This window comes from Schistocerca serialis, chromosome 2, assembly GCF_023864345.2.
Source record: "Schistocerca serialis cubense isolate TAMUIC-IGC-003099 chromosome 2, iqSchSeri2.2, whole genome shotgun sequence".
Classification (NCBI taxonomy): domain Eukaryota; kingdom Metazoa; phylum Arthropoda; class Insecta; order Orthoptera; family Acrididae; genus Schistocerca; species Schistocerca serialis.
The window spans coordinates 268,201,088-268,219,368 of NC_064639.1; the positions used below are offsets into that span (position 1 = coordinate 268,201,088).

At 40.0% G+C, this 18,281-nt stretch overlaps 1 protein-coding gene across 3 annotated transcripts in view; it reads right to left on the reverse strand.

The window, feature by feature from the left end:
- LOC126457025 (gastrula zinc finger protein XlCGF7.1-like) overlaps nucleotides 1-17,926 on the reverse strand; it is a 127,169-nt gene extending 109,243 nt beyond the window's left edge. For all 3 annotated transcript variants that reach the window (XM_050093001.1, XM_050093003.1, XM_050093002.1), the window contains exon 1: nucleotides 17,808-17,926. In XM_050093001.1, coding sequence (XP_049948958.1) covers nucleotides 17,808-17,815 — 8 coding nt within the window. In that variant the 5' untranslated portion in view covers nucleotides 17,816-17,926. The remainder of the gene's footprint in view (nucleotides 1-17,807) is intronic.
- Nucleotides 17,927-18,281: the final 355 nt, after the last annotated feature.

Below are 18,281 nucleotides of genomic sequence, written 5' to 3' on the forward strand. Positions count from 1 at the left end.
ATGTCACCCATCCTACCATACGGGTTGACTAAGGATGGTGGACTGCACTGCTGCCTTCACCCCAAGCACTTCAAACCACACGCCCCAGTATCAGCACATCATCTCAGTCACAGCCTCGTGGAGGAAGATGCCACGGACATCTTGTGAATCTGAGCTGCTCCCCAAAGGAAGAGGAATGAAGTAATGCCAACAGGTGTTGTTGATATACCTCGATGGGGACAGCCAAAAATGTGTGCCTCTACCGGGACTCGAACCCAGGATCTCCTGCTTGCATGGCAACACCTGTCGGCAGCTGAGGGTTTCAATTAATTATTATTTATTCTAAGAGGATGTGATGGCCATCAATGGTATCTGTTATTTCGAGAACAGTTACTATCTTCATATATAGTTAAAGGCTACCCGGCCATTGACCTTTGTCTGTGCGAATGCGCACAGGTTGCCTGAACTCTTACGGGAATCGTCACCTAGTTGGTGCGAGTAATGAGTGGATGGGCAAATATCTATTAGGAACATTACATATGTAGATTGTGGACAGTTGGGAATGTGGGTCTCACGGGAAGCGTGCAAGAGATAAGTCCCTGCAGTTACGCTATTCATCTGTGTCCTCAGTGGCTCAGATGGATAGTGTCTGCCATGTAAGCAGGAAATCCTGGGTTCGAGTCCCGGTCGAGGCACACATTTTCCGCTGTCCCCATTGAGGTATATCAACAACACCTGTCGGCAGCTGAGGGTTTTAATTAATTATCATTTATTCTAAGAGAAGCTGCATGGTCATCAATGGTATCTGTTCTTTCGAGAACAGTTACTATCTTCATATATAGTTAAAGGCTACCTGGCAATTGACCTTCGTCTTAGCGAATGTGCACAGGTTGCTCGAATTCTTACGGGAATTGTCACCTAATTGATGCGAGTAATGAGTGGATGGGCAAATATCTGTTAGTAACATTCCATACGTAGATTGTGGACAGTTGGGAATGTGGGTCTCACGGGAAGCGTGCAGCAAGGGATAAGTCCCTGCCTTCATCTGTGTCCTCAGTGGCTCAGATGGATAAAGTGTCTGCCATGTAAGCAGGAGATCCCAGGTTCAAGTCCTGGTCAAGGCACACATTTTCGGCTGTACAAATCGAGGTATGTCAACAACACCTGTTGGCAGCTGAGGATTTCAATTAATTATCATTTATAGTTTGGTAACCTCAGAATGCTTGCAATAACCCCACTGTGTGTTCACTGTGACAGTTAAAACATTAAAACATTTACGCCTCAGACCAGACATCATACAGCTACTTACATGCATAAGTACGATAACTTTGAACCTCTGGATCTAGGTAATGGACAATGATATAGAAAAAAGGTTTCAAGATTCCCGAAGATTGTCATCTTAAGACATATAGTAAATATTTTGAAAATTTGCCATGAATTTTAGAATTGGCCATCAAAAAGCTGTGGTTTTTTGGGGTTTTCTAGAACTGTCTGTGAACAAATGGTGGTTTTGTAAGCCACCTAAGGTCCACCCTAGATCACACCTAATGCAAAAGAACCAACCAATTTGCTCAATTTTCCTGGGCTGGAGGAAGTGTGTAACGTTTAAATTTTGTCCCTGTATTGCAGGATAGCTACAGTATGCCTGTTGTTCTGAGAAGCATAAAAATGTTTGCTAGGCCAAAGGCTATCCAGAACCCTTGACCCTTTTCTCTGTGACCAACAGAACTCAAGATATGAGTGCCTTGAAAAATCGTACTTCTGCGCACGGCCTTTTGGAACATATTGGTACTGTGCACTGTCCTGCATGAACCAATTACAAGCTGTAATTTCTACATTTTTGCACTGTCTAGTTCCTTCTAATATCATGGTAGTTATTCTGTTTTGTATTAGTATGAGGTATGTCAGCATGTTCCTTCTAGATAGTGTTTCTCATACAGTGGAGATAAATAAACAGTGACTGGTAACAGTAAACTTGTTGTGTCAGTCAATGTCAATAACAGCCACGGTAAGACCTAACCTAAAATGTTCGCATTTAAAATTAAACTTTCCTACTGCTTTTGCTTTGAATTCCTTCACATCTTATGTCTTCTCTACTCTAAAAATCCTTGTACATCATTGTGATGTAGTTCTGTTCAACTCGCTATGCTTTTACACATTAGATATCTATTTCAAGCTATCTATATATTCTAAATCAAATGCCTCACATAATCATTGCTTTGTTTGTCACAACCCAAATTCTACTTAAAAAGTTTGTTCTGACATAACACAAATGACACTTTCAGCCACTACGCGAAACTGCTTGAAATTATCTGCCCCATAACATACAAATATCTTTACTCACATTTAGTTTATCATCTTTCTTTAGGTGCTTCAAATTTTGGTATTTGATTCATCTTTTAGAAATTATCCCCTACTTTAGTAACATGTACTGGAAGTCAGAACCACATCTTACTTGCAATGACATAATAGGTTTAGTGGAGGAATCCTTCCATCAACTGATGTTGAAAAGCCTGATATGAGATCACTGCTCATCTTTGAAGCAACTTAATATGTTTCAGTTGAAGCAGGTCAAAATACCTCACTTCTGATAAATAATTATACTTCATGAATGAAAACATCGATAAAAATATATACTCAGAAGGGTAGGAAGAAAGAAAATAGAATTTCAGGGGTTGAGAGAGTATGTGATGTTAGTAGAGTGATCACAAACTAGAGTCAAATTTGTGAAGAATTTGGAAGTATGAGCACACTTATCTTTATGACACTGCACCCCCTATGCTCTAAATGTACCACTGAACTGGTCTGGAAAGGTGTCAAAGCCGTTATATCCTCTCCTGAGGCAAGCTGATCCACAACTGCTGTAACTGGTCCTTGATATACTCAATACTGGCACTGGAATGGACTGATGACCAAGCTGATCCCACGCACATTCTATTTGGGACAAATATGATGATCTTGTTGACCACGGGAGTAGTCCAACATCAAGCAGACAGTACATAGAGACTCATGCCATATGTGGATAAGCACTATCATGTTGAAAAATTGCACAATGAAAGTGTCACATAAGAGGTAACGTACGAGTTCGCAAGATGTCTTGTCAGAGTTCCCTCAATCACTACCAGCCACCTGTCCCTGGGTCACAGCAAAACTTGCTGACAATGATCACTGGGGGTAGTGCAGCAACACAATTTGTCGCTAAACACAATGTGATACCATTTATCAGCAATCTGTGCTTTCCAATCCCATTATCACTGGAAACACAGTCATACATATGTGTTGTAACGTTATGACAGCCTGTGGGACAATAATTCCCTAGTCTGGTTGCTGTTAGTCTCCGACCAGTGGTGATGCAGAATGTTAAATGTAGTCCATTACTTGTCCGTGGATGGTAGATGCAGAAGGAAGGGGTTACAATATGCTTTGTGCACTGTACAATGATCCCCTTTTGTGGTGATCAGAAGTGGATGATACGTATGCTGCCCTCACATTCCCACACAGTCCAACATCTGACACTATCACATCCAAAAGCCTGATAAAATTGGAAATTGCACAATTCGACCAGCTGGTCACAAGGTCAACCACGATGATGTCCCTTTCAAACACTGTCAGATGCTAATAATGCTGTCTCACATGTGTATGCAGTGTGTGTTTCCTTCACAGTGATCACTTTGCATCTGACACTGTTTATGCCCCTTGCATCTCCTACCAGGCACGGTAACAACACTGAAGACGAGCAACACTAACATACTCCAGTGGCCGTTCTGTCAGATAGAATTGCCCCTCTAATCATTTATGTACCTGCTGATGTGTATGTGCCTGAAGTTATACTGACATGTGACCCTCTCTTTGTGCATGCTTCACATGTTTTGTCAGGCAGTGTACTTTGCCTAGACAAAGTTCAGTTCAGTTTTGTGGTCCTCTTAGTAAATGGAATCATTCCACGTACATTGTGATAACATTGTTAGATTTTTGTATTAACATTTTTGTACTGACATTTTTATTGATTTTTTTTGTAAATTTTTAGCAATTTCTACCCAGTTCAATCGGAACAATATAAATATAAGTTGCTTGCAACCAGAACCAGCAATGTGTAAGGAGTCTTCAATATCATTTGGCTGCACTGAACTACATGTACTACATGGCATCAAAGTAATTTAAATTTACACAATAAATAACTGAATCATAAGACACATTGCAATTTTAATGTAGGGCTTGAGTGCCACCATGGGGATGATGTCATTATCCTTTGGAATAAGAGCAACAACCTCAGATGAAGGAGGGGACTTTGGCAGCATTACTTGCACGAGCAGTAGTAGTTGTGAGAATCTTAGCAGACATTTCAACAGACAACAGATGCCATATGTTTTCAAGGTGCTGCTGCTCTGTTTTTTGCCCAAGGTGAAGACGTCAACACGAATTCACAAGTCTGTCAATGCAATGATGTCATGTTGTCTACGAAAGCCACTATTGTCAGTCATTAAGAGGTCTCACGCATTGGGGAACTGCTAATCTCAGGTTCACTGACTGAAAACTGGAGGTAAAAAGAGACACAGTCACTTGCCTATAAGCAAAGAGTGCCAAATGCTATATATAGAGGCCCATAAAGGTAAACATGGCAGAGTTCAAGAGTTCCAGCAAAAAGCAGCAGCCTCTGATAAATGAGTGCACAGCAGATACTGTGTAAATGAGCATAAGACTTGGTCAACTGTGGGCACTAAGGTCGTCTCATTAAACTTTGCCTTTATGTACCTCTGGACTGGGTTATTGGTTTTCTCTGTACACTTGTCTACATGTACCTATGTCTCTGTATCACTTTCATTCTAATATGTACTTGAGCCTAAGTGTTCGATTAGGACAACAGAATCTGGCACTTCTACGGTTCGTGGCCAGTAGTAGCGTATGTTACTGCATCTTGAAGTTATAGGTCGGGATGGCCATTTGTTCTGAACAACGGACTGCCTCAAGGGTCAGTTCTTGCTCCCTTGTTGTTTAGTCTGTACATTTCAGACATGCCAGAGACGCTTTCAAGGAAATTCGGATATGCAGATGACTGGGCTATTGCTATCGGAAAACAAACCATTGAACAAACGGAAGAGATCCTGACAGAAGACCTCAAAAAGCTGGCTCAGTACTTCGAAAGCTGAAGTTTGTTGCTGTCATCTAAACAACAAAATGGCTAATAGGGAGCTAAATGTGTGCATGGACAACCAACAATTGAGACACAACAGACACCCTAAATACCTAGGGGTCACATTGGATAGAATGCTGTCTTTCAAACATCATCTCCAAAATAGCGCCGTACGCTACATAAGTGAATAAATCCTCGTCTCTGTTCTTGTAAACTAGTGTCTTTGCTCTTCTTCATGTTCAACACTATCACATGAAAAAGCAGTAAAAAGCAGACAAGTAAGCCAATTCATCCTCATTTTCTGGTTACTTCCAGATCTACCTCCTCAGCCTAACATGCAAGTCTTTCTGTACCATCTCCAACTGTAGAAACCTGAAAGACCTCAGCCTGACCTCACTGCTGCTTCACTCCTGTATGCAGCCACTTGCATACCAAGATGCAGCTGACCTTAAATCCTACATCACCTCTGACCTGAGCATGAGGTACTAAGTAAGTATGCCACATCCCATGTTGGTTTACAATGTAAACAATGTGTGTTAGATGTGGGGTCCAGGCTTCAATTCCTGGCTGAGTATCTTTACCAAGAGGTAAGGTGCCTTAGAGTAGAGAAGATAGGATTTTCTCTGGAGAGAACTAGCACATCCAGTCTTAGGACAAACGAGATTGAGCTTTCTTGGAGGATGAGGTACAGTGCACATGCAGGGCAGTCTGTTTTAATGTGCAGTGGGAGTGAGGGAAGAAGATGAAGTTGAGAGGTATTCAGTGTCCAGTGTTGAAGAATTACGAGATTGCAGCAAGCAGCCCACAGCAGTAAACAAGACAGGACACCTTTACAGCAGTCATGACAATTGAGGTCAGAGACACTGACACTTGAGTCAGTGGCATGGGGTTGTAGAATTCTAACCTTATGTCTAAGCATGAGAGATCAATGCAGCAATGTTGCCTGACCAAGAAACACAATGCGTGGATCACAACCTAGTATGGAAATGCAATCTTCAGCTGCAAAAAAAGGACGAAAAAAACATTTGATATGAATTTGGAAGGTAATGAGGTACTCAGTCATCATACAGTCTTGTCTGACACATTTAAGTTCATCCTGACAGCATTTGATGGAAATAAAGATGAACTAAGGGAATTTCTGGACAATTGTGACCTAGCATTCAAACTAATGCCAAGCTATAGTCATAGTGTACCATTAAAATTTGTTAGAACTAGAATTGTGGGTGCAGCTCAAAATAAACTACTAATACACAATTTGACAGCACCTTTGTACTTTGGATCACCATGCGTGCTTATTATTCTCTAGTAGACAGGAAAGCGCTGAAGGTATGACCGAATGAGTGAGTCATGTTGACATATTTCAACACTAATTTTGAATAGCTGTACCAGGGAGTGATGAGAGCATCAGACATTCCGGGAGGCCATTCTCTAATTCGGAAGCTGGCGTGAGCAGTGTTCATACAGGGAATCGAAGGTGAGAGGGTTAAAACAATCAAGAAAGCAAGAGGAGAGGATTTAATGTTAACGCGAGCAGCAAATCTAGCATTACCAGAAAAAGCACCCATCACCTCTTGCAACAAGAAGTTCAATGAATCACGTCACCAGAGAGATTACTGCTTTAGGTGTAAGAGGGGTGGTCATCATGTGAGGAACTGTACTATGGAGAAATGCATCAGGAGAACTGACACCATGTAGATGAGTTGTAGGAGAGCAGAGAAATGGGCATCCCACCTGCTGCCACCACTGAGATGGACACAGAAAACCCTATGCACAGGACTCCACAGAGAAACTGAAAGCCTGCAACCAATGGGGTATTGTCAATGCAGTCATCAAGGGCACCCAAGGCTGTGTGATCAGGTGAGACCAGAGCTATTTTACAGTTGTAGAGAACCAGGCATTTAGCTTGATGGTGTAATGCCAAGGCTAGGTTAGCAAATATGAAGGCTCAGAAACAGGCAAACAAAAGAGGGACACGAGTATGCGGTCGACCACACTGCAAAGTTACATTTAATAGACTGAAAGCGCAGGAATGATTTTGTAAATGTATGATGCACACAAGGAAGCACGAGAACAATAATTTCATAGCAGACAGTGCCACTCAGGTGAGCAAAATAAAGGAATCAGTGCTGAAGGATACAGTGAGCATTAATGTCAATGAAAAAGTATAACTTAAAGGTATCACTGAAGAAGTAAAAGAGATGCATCTTGCCATGATGTTAATACTAAGGATAGGTGAGGATGTATGTGTGGAACGCAAGTTTCATATAGTGGAGGACAAGTTAGATGTTTTGTATGAATGAATTTTAGGCACAGACTTCTGTGAGAGTTTAAAAGTAACCATACAATATTATGAGAAGGGAAGTTGCTGCTCACCATATAGCAGAGATGTTGAGTCACAGATAGGCACAACAAACAGACTCTCGCAATTAAAGCTTCCGGCCATGGGCTTCCGTCAACACGCCCTCTCTGGAGCAAGGAGTCACAAAAAATAAGAAGTGAAATAAGAAGTGAGAGGCTGGTGCACATAAAGGAAACATGGAACAAAGATGAGCAGCAAACAGAAAAGATAGAGCCTTTGTGACATTATCCCAATATGTCCACGAGCAGAAATGATTTTAAGAATTAAAGTGCAGAACACAGTTCTGACCTAAGGAATAGTGGAGAAGCAGCAATTGCAAATGGGAGTGTATCTGCCTGCAGCTTTGGTAACCATGCAGAGAGGCATTTGTGACATGAGTATTCTCAATGTCACAAGAAGAAGAAGAAGAAGAATTTATACTGGAATGTCCCAAAGTAAAGATAGAAGCAGTAGCCTACCTAACATTGGAGAAGGCGAGGAATGCCACAGATATTGTACAGTTTCATTGTACCGAGAGACAATGTCACAAGAGGATCACTTTAACAAGGGAGAAAGAATAGGTTAAATTCTATTTTAAAAATTGATTAAAGATGGATTTCAATATAGGAATTCTAAAGGTGTAGGGGATGATAGATGTTGTGATCTGTCCTTGGAGACAGGCCAACCCTGGTCACTTCGCCTCTATTAGCCTAACCCTGAATGGTAGAGAAAGTAAATGGGATACGACAGCTCAGGATGAATTAGAAAATAAGTTAGGTTTACATACAAGAATAGCAAAGACTGAAAGATCCAATTGGCAAACACAAATTTCCTTTTATGCGTTAGTAACCACCACCACCACCACCACCACCACCACCACCACCACCACCCCCCATCTGTTCATAGAACTCATTGTTCCATTTGAAATGTGTGACTGTGATGCAATATTTAAAAAGCTCTTCAACACTGGGAGGAAAAGTAGGATTCAGCTGTTATAACACTTCATTGAGTGGAACATACTAAATAGAGGTACCACATCAAAACTAACTAATATCTTCTCCGGCTGTACCACTATGCTCTTTAATTTGCTGATAAAATGTACCAAATTTTTGATATATGGTTACACTTAATGAAGTCCTGCAACAGCTGTAATGAAGTCCTGCAACAGCTGAATCAAATTTTTTCCATTTGATGTTGCAGAACTGTTTCAATATAGCCTCACAACCAAGTATTTCAAATGGAAAGATGAGTTCTATGAACGGGCGCAGATGGTGTCGCTATGGGGAGCCCCTTAAGCCTGGTTATAGTGAACTTCTTTATGGAAAATCAAGGAGCATGCATTGGATTCCGTGTAATTGTGGGGATGAGTACATGGGCACTACAAAAAGAACAGTCAAAAAATGCCTAGAAGTGCACAAGGGCTTTTGCAGAAGAGGGAAGATTGACAGATCAGCCATTGTGGAACATGCTTTGCAGCCAGGAGAGCAACACATTCATTTTGATAGGACTCAAGTACTGGCAGCCACAAACAGATACCAAGAAAGGTTATACAGAGAGGCCAAGGAAACTGTAAAACACCCCAAGAACTTCAATAGGAAGGAGGAGGGCACGAAATTGAATGGCATCTGGCTTCTGATGCTGAAGAAGATGTGTACCAGTCTTCCACCATGGAGTGATACCAACAGCGGACGATGGCAGTCGACGACAGCCAATTGTGCTCACGCATTCAAAATGTGATGTCACACCACTGCACGGAAGCACACAGAAGTGGAATATTGCTGTTGTCAGTAGCATGTCAGGGTGTGAATTGGACATTCAAAATAGGTACAATCCCCCTTGAAAATGTCCTTTGCAGATGGGGACAAAATATTGGGTTTTAAGGTGACACCCATTCAACCAAGACATAATAGCCTGAAACAATTTTTAGTTGTAAGAAGAAAAGTATTATGACAATGTGCATGTGAATTGTGACCCAGCTCATGGAAAAATCTCACAAGACATTCACCCTCTAAGTGAAATTATTACTGGTTACAAAAGATCACAGATGAAGATTGGAGAAGATGTGATTACTTATTGTACATATTTGTGTGACAGGGATATGTTAATTGTATCAACAGAAAATCGACCAATAATGAGGGATTGCAAAAAAGTTGTCTTAGTACGAATATTAGCTGTAAACCTTGTAACTTGGGCACAGACATATATTGCAAGCTGGTTTCATCAGTCCTTTAAGTAACATGCATTGGGAAACTGTTTGTTTCATGCTCACTGATTGAAAATTGGAGGTAAAAAGCAACACAGTCACTTATTAGCTCTAAGCAAACAGCACCAAACAATGTAAATATACAGGCCCTTAAATGTCAAGCAAGACAGAGCTCGAGAGTTCCATCAAACAGCAGCGGTCTCAGATGAACAAGCCTACAGCGGATACTCTGTAAGTGATCATCAGACTAACTTTGTGCACTAAGAACAACTTAAGCTTGCTTGTATGTAAGTACCTCTGGACTAGGGTTACTGATTTCCACCATAAATTTGTCTACATATACCTATGTCTCTGTCATTTTCTTGTGACGAGTACCTGAGGCCAAGGGTTCAATTAAAACAGTAGACGCTGGCCCTTTCATGGTTCATGGTCAGCAGTAGCCTAACATCCAAGTCTTTCTGTACTGTCTCCAACCACAAAGACTCCAAAAATTTTGGTCTGACCCATTCACTATTTCACTCCTGTGCACAGCCGCTGAAGTATCAAGAAACATATGACAAAAAATCCCCTTTCACCTCTGACATGACAGTGATCTTCTAAAGTAAGTACATTATGACCCATGTGAGGTTTTGATGGTCTGAAACGTTCACATGAAACCATGGGCCTGCACTCTGGACAATAAATGACTATAAGCTAAGCATTCCACATCAACAAATACACTGTTATGGAAGCTCCAGAAATGCTCAAAGTCTTACAATGGAAATTAATAACTGACATATTCCCCCAAACAAGGCTTTCTGCAATTAACTGCCCCACTGATCCAGAAATAATAGAGATTGTTCTAAAAAGAAATGAATAGAGAGAAAATAAAAACTATCAAAAAATCAAAATTATGTACATACTTCATAGTTTTAAAGAATATTTCATCTAATCTCGAAAGAACTCCAACATATCCTAATTTAGATTATCAGTGAAATGTAATAACTTAAGCAGCTGATGTATTCTATTTTCCAACAAAAGCAATTGCCAGAGCAGAACAATTAGTAAAAACCTTCATTACTGATAATTTCCTAGCTCAGTTAGAGATTTATGACCCAAAAACCTCTGTGTCCAAGTACAGGTTACAAAGAACTGATTTCACTTCCTACTTTTCCGCAGAAGCCAAAGCTACACTCACAGTTTTAAAGTACTTGCATAAAATCACAGAAAGGAACATCTTGATTTTGACAGATTGTAAAAGCTTGTTCCAAGATATGCAGTCATCACCCTTCTTGAGAAAACTTGTCCACTGGTAATGGACATCATGAAAGCTAGCAAGGAAAATTAAAATCTTGGGAACTGGTCCTGATGGGGGACACCAATACGATTCTACATATAATATGTGAAAGAACTTGACCTCCTTCTAGCTGCAATGTACTGTGTGCCTTTGTAGGAGCAAAGTATTTTGGATGATTGCAAAAAAAGCACAGACCATTCTTCTTTTCAAGGTGGATCATCGAACAGACTCTCAAAATTAGAAGCCGATATCTCTGATGTCAGTCAATTGTAGAATTTTGGAACATGTTTTATGCTTGCATATTATGACATTTCTGGAGGCTGAAAATCTCCTCTGCAGGAACCACCATGGTTTCTGAAACCACTGATTGTGTGAAACCCAGCTCACTCTGTTCGTTCTTGAGACCACCTCTAAACCTGGCCCTGCAACTAGCTCTCAACATAAACATATGAAACATATTGCAAATACACAGACAGAAAGGCTCTTTATTGTATGATTACACAATCATAGAAGAATTACTGGAAGCAGTTACTTCTGTAAAATATCTGGGAATGTGTGTACCAAGCCATCTGAAATGGAATGACCACATAAAATTAATTGCCCTATTGTTTTGTAATTCAAAATGAAATTCAGAGTACCACTTGACAAGAAGCAGCTGTACAATCCATCCCGTGCATGTTTATGTGGTAAATGAAGAAAGAAAATTGGTAATAGTGAACCACTGCTAGAAGTGATGATGTGGAACATGATGTAGGATTTGTAAATGCTGTCCAGAAAGAAATGGTTAAGTGGCTGGCAAAGCATTACTTACAAGTGAAGAAAGTGCATTATTCCACTGATGGATGCGCACCTCAATGGAAATGAGCGTTTGGCGTCATTGGACGGGAGGCCCCTTGCAGGGCAGGTCTGGCTGCTTTGGTGCAGGTCTTATTACATTTGAGGCCACATTGGGCGACCTGCGCACCGGATGGGGATGAAATGATGATGAAGACAGCACAACACCCAGTCCCTGAGTGGAGAAAATCCCCGACCCAGCCGGGAATTGAACATGGGCCCATAGAACGGCAATCCGTCACGGTGACCATTCAGCTATCAGGGCGGGTGCAGCTCAATATAAGAATAGAAAAGGCTTTAAAAATTTGTGTGAGCACAAAAGCAACTTTTCTATTGATGCTGAGCATTCCTTTTTTGCTAATTGGCACGGTAAATCTGTGTTTGATGGTTTGTGGGGAACTATAAAATGTATACTGAGAAGAGCTAATCGTCAACTAGAGAATGATGCACAAATAACAACTGCATCTGGTGTTTACAATCTTTACAAACCTAATACTGACAAATGTTTTTTCACTCCTTAGAGAAAGTCAATGTAGATTTCCTACACAAGAAACTTGAGAAGAGATTTTCGACAACCCACAAAATACCTGGTACCACGAATTTTCATAATTAGAAACCACTTTCTTGTGATTCTTTAGAAATTAGATGAGTAACTTCTTCTGAAAAGCCTTCCTTGATTTTTCCATTCAATGAAAATGCCACAAAGTAGACATGTACTCATCTTCAACAATATTCTTTTGTAGCAGCTGTATATGATGACAGGTGGTACTTCGCCTTTGTCAGAAATGTCTGTGATGAAGGAGGAGACAAAGAACTACTTTTTATCCACACACCTGGACCAGCAGGGCCATTCTTTTGGTCTGAAAAGAAATATTCTTGTCTTGTGCCTTTGGAAAACATGCTCTGTGTTATTGGTGTACCTAAAATAACATCATTAGGCAGAATGTATTACTTTAACGAAAAAGATGTGAAGTTAACATAATAGAATTTTCCACAGTGGATTAAAAACAGAGATGCTCTTAAGAAGTTTCATTGATAGTTTCAGGGATCTTCACTGCTGAACACATACTTTTATATTAACATCAGTGTGGTTAGAATAATTGTTGATTAAAGATGCTAATTTGATACCCTAAATAAAGTTAACCTGTGTAACGAAAATGTTTCAATTAAATTTATGAGTTTTGGCTCTGTACTCTCATGAGCCTTTTGGGGAACTTACGTCCTCTTCTAAATTTTGAATTTGCTATTAAAAGAAGAAATTTTTTCCTGCAGAATGCAAAGAGTCTTTCATTACCAGGCCTTTCCTTCATCTACTATAGCATTCACACCTCCATGATTTTTAGTTTCTTGTCCAATTTTACACAGTAAACTACCCATTCAATTCCCACATATACTCTATCCACTGTTTTCTGCTTGTGATGCAGCCCTGCTATTACTGCTAAAATACATTATAAGGAAACAAAATTCTAAAGAAAAGAAAAAAAAATCCACATTGAAAATACAATTACAAACTGCTACCCCACATTTCAGTTAGGGCAGGCTAAAAACAGAACCATATTGTTCTTGAAGTCATTTGAAACAGAAGGCAGTTCAATCAGTACACTGGCTCGCTACTGTGTTTTAATAATAGAAATGACATTTAAGTTCTTTTCTTTTTCAATTGGGTATCGAGGAGGGAGGGAGGGGGGGGGGGTTACCTAGAGGAAACAGGCTTTGCTTCCCAATACTCCAAACCCCTGGTCTGGTTCACATTTATTGATGACATTATCTACACCTAAGGCCAGGGCACTTTATTCTCATTCCTCCACAACCTCAACACCTTCTCTCTCATCCACTTCACCTGGTCTTCCTCCAACCATCGGCCGAACCTTCCTAGATGTCACTCTCCTCCTCTCAGATGGCTCCATCTACACCTCGGTCCACATCAAAGCCACCAATCACCAAAAGTACCTACACTTCGGCAGTTGCCACCACTTCCATACTGAAAAATCTCTCACGTACATCCTGGCCACCTGTGGTAGATGCATCTGTGATGATAACTCCCTTGCCTAGTATGCTGAGGGCCTCACAAAGGCCTTCGCAGACGGGTAGCATGCTCCAGACCTAATTCACAAACAGATTTCCTGTGCCATATCGCCACACACACCGGATCCTCACATTCATCCCTCGAACAAACCACAAAGAATTGTCCCCCTTGTCACCCAATACCACACCGGACTCGAACGACTGAACCAGGGCTTTGATTATCTATCATCAAGCCATGAAATGAGGGCCATCTCACGCAAGAGGCATCCAACCCCTCCCAAAGTGCTGTTCTGATGCCCATCCAAACTCCGCAACATCTTAATCCACCCCTATGCATTTCCCACCTACAATCCCCTACCACAGAGGTCATACCTGCATGGAAGACCCAGATGCAAGACCTGCCCAATCCACTCACCCAGCACTACATACCTCGGTCCCATCACAGGTTTATCCTACCCATTAGATGTGAGGGCCGCTTAACATCATGGTCATCAGTTCAAAGACAAAAAGTCAGAATGCCAATCTCAGGCTGAGCAATTTATAACGCATTAAAGTCTGCATCCTTTCTGCAGCAATTTTGGGATAATACTTGATAGTTCACAAAATGTCACCACTCTTGCAACACTGGAATCAGTATCGGTGAGGATGATGGGCTCTTCTCCATCAGGACTGAGGGCTGCCCTGATATCAGTATATAAGAAAGACATTGCCAAAATATGCTGAACTGAAAGTGACACACCATGAACTTCACAGAATGGTGGAAGAAGACGTGTGTTAAAGGGCTATGTCCGATGTGCAGTCTGGTAAGCACAACTTCGATCCAGCAGTGAGGCTGACATGCCCATGCCTGTGTGGCCTATTTGAGTGACTGCAGTCTCCCACTGACACATGATGTGCCTGTCAAAATGAGATGGCAGTGTGCAAAGTGATGGGACATTGATGGACAACACCATTCCGATTTGCTTTTTTGGCAGCTTTGTTGGACATGTTGTTCCCGCATATCCTGATGTGGCAATGTATCCAGCAAAAGATCACCTCCTTGCCATGGTGTTGGAGCCGCTGTAAGGAGTCATGGATTGGCTGAATCAACTGGTCTACTGGATACATCTGGTGAAGTGCTTGTAGTGCACTAAGTGAATTGGAACAGATAAGAAACCTCGTATGGTCAGCCCAGTTGGGGAAGACTGGAGGAAGGAATCAACTGGCTGGCTCTCACATTTTTTAGATTTTAATTGGTCATAAACATTAATCCTTTTGAGAAGGAAACCAGTCTGAGTCTGAGGGACCAAACCACAAGCATGAACATGCAGGCTTTTAGGTGTTTAAATGTCCCCTCAGTAATTTATTGTAGATGTTCTTTCCATTTTACAATATAAATCAGTTTTAGTATATTGCCTTAAAAGTTGCAATTGGATGAGGAATTTATCTATATGCACAGAATTTCATGCAGTAAATAATTACTGAATACAAAGATCCATGCCTCGCAAATATAAGTTCAATGACTTAACCACAGGGTTTGCTCAAACCATACATCTTTGTGATAAAAAACCATTGCTACCTGCTGTACCATTCAGAGCATCATATAAACCCACGCACTATATTGAAAACCACCTATGGGATTTTGTCCTCGTGACAATCCCTTTCCCCTTTTATCTTCTTCATGGTCCATCAGTTTATTGTTCCATCATGTGTCACCATCTTCTCTACAAAACCTGTCTAATTCTGTACATGACTGCACTCTTCATTCTACTGAAATTTATGGTTGTAATTCTTTCAACTTCTTAGAAACCGTCAGTTTCTTCTATTCTATGCTAATCTTTCTCTTATACCTATCATTGCCTATAGCGTAGACATTTAATACGATATAGATAATATGGGACAAGTAGTATTAATGAGATTTATGACACGCTAACAACTTCTAAATTACTTAGCACAGCCCTCTAACCTGTCCTCATTTCTAGTACTGGTTTTCTATACACTCATTTCACCCATCTGTTCAATCCAACATCTCTTAATTTCATACTTCATCTGTCCTTTTAGTTTATTCCTATAGCATGGCATTTTAAATGATTTCAGTTCATTTATCTCCAGTTTTTATAAAGCACAAACTTCAATTATATAAAATACTGTGTAAATATCTCAACTGCAAGTTAGTGCTTTACAAAAAGAAAAGTACATTAGGTGATGATCTCTTTGCCCATATTAATTTGTCCTGATTCAGAAGTCTTGCTTCCTAGACAGCAGAACTATAAGTTCTATGGTCTCTCTCCCATTTCTTGATTTTAAACGAGTTGCAACTCTTGTTTCATCTATCCTTAACTATTTCTGAATTTGCTTTGTTAATCCTTAGGCCCAATTCTGCCCACAAATAGCATGGATGTATACTAGTTTTCCTTTAGAGGGAAATATAGTATGTCACCACAACCAGCCACCCTCCTGAAACAAGAATCTGTCAGGCTTATTTGAAATATCTAAGCTGCTAACTAGTAAGTTTCTTTTCCTGTCCCCAATCATACTGGCACATAAATGTAGCCTATATATTATCTAAACATCTAACAAATAGCTCAGTTCAGATCTGCAAGACATAGAAGTGATGGAAAACAGTATAACTTAGGTGTAAAACAGGATGCTAATGGAAGTGAAAAACTAACATCGAATCAACATGTTGATAAATGATCACATTCAAATTAGCCTAATACCCCTCCTGTTACCACGCAACTAAAAACACTACTGTATTTTGCATGTAGTTATTTCAAAAAAATCTTACCAGTTAAAGCAAACACAAAGTAAAACTTCTATTTTAAAAATGAGCAGTAAATCCATAACTGAAGTTTATGCAAAAGACTTTCTAAAGACAAAGAGGACACTAAATTACATGGAATTAATGACAATCTTTTTACTTCTATCTCTTGCACGTTTGTGCTTTCTTGAGTTAGTGCCTACATGTTTTACTTCCTTCATGGAGATGCTTCATTATGGTACAGAAAATAGGCTACCAACTAACAACAATAAGACAAAAGGACAGTAGTGAATCCCAAAGCTTTACCAGGGCTCTACAACTGTCAACAGCAATAAACTAAACAGTATGGTATGCGAATTAAAATAAATCTAAGAAACATGGAGCAGACATTACTGAAATGCACTTAGAGAAATTAGCCCCTCCTTCTTTCAACATTCAGTAGTTTTCAGAAAAACAGCACTGAGCTGGTAACTGCAACAACATTCGTATCTCCTATACCATGACTTAAGCCAATCAGAAAAGTGTCCTTCACAGTGAAACACAATCATACAAGCACCTTCCAAACAAATGGCTGTTTCATTTCTAAAGAAATGAAGTCTACTGGAGAAAAAAAAGGCTCAAGTTATTTCTGGTTTTATTTTAACTTAACAACTCTGCAAATTAAGGGAAACTTTAATAGTGTAAAATTAAATTATACTACCTTAAACTATTCCATTAATGTTGTCACACATATTTAATGTCAATTTGCTAATGTTAAGTATTTACGTCATTCCTCATATTAATGTTATTACGGGTGTAGATACATAATGTTTATTTATGTTTTTTACTGGCGTGTCCAATACCTGCACGGGATGCCACAGAACCAAAATAACGTAACTAATATGTTTCTTCAGGCGTTCGTATGAGGCAGCCAGTACAAGAAGTAAAAGCTGACACGTACTTACATCTATTTACTGTGATATCTTCAGAATTAATAACCTTTTTTACTTCGAAAATCATACCCTACCACGAAGAACGTCAATTTCAACATCCTTGGGATGTTAGTTTAGAAATTAGACTCTTACTTTGGAGGCACTGTACATGGCACAATCTTTAGATACGGCCAATATTGCAAACGTATAAATATATCCAAATAAAGTCCAACAAGAGGGCTAAACTGCACGCTGTGCAATGCCAGGTTGTTGCTCTTTAACATTTTCGTCTCGTACAATTATAGTTTAACATATCTATATGACCTGTCATTCATAACAAAGACTTACAAATGGATTTTCGCGATATTACCTTTTCATAACTGTCGATTCAATCCCCTGAGGCGTTTAATAATCCTATCAACATCAGATAGTAAAACGCAAACAACATTCAAACAATACCTCTTTACGCGCCCTACTAACACACACTCTTCGCAAGTACTTTGATCTCTAAAAGGTCTCAGATAATATACTTAATATCGCTCTGTTAACTCTGGTATCAATTTCATTCAAATAAATAAATAATTCATACTTTTCTTCAAAAACTAACATAGCACCGCCGATAAATAGATAAAAAAGTATTTCTTTCTCGAAGCGTGGTGTATGAATAAGGTCGATAACTGAAATGAAAGACCATTCTTCAGGGACTTGGAAGACCTACGGACGTCGGGTGTAACCTGGTCGGCAAGATCCCAGCGCACTCCTCAAGCTTAAACTTTACGGCACCTTGATGACCGCCTAGACAGACAGGAGAAAATAACATCGTGGCTGGAATCCTTAGTTTTGA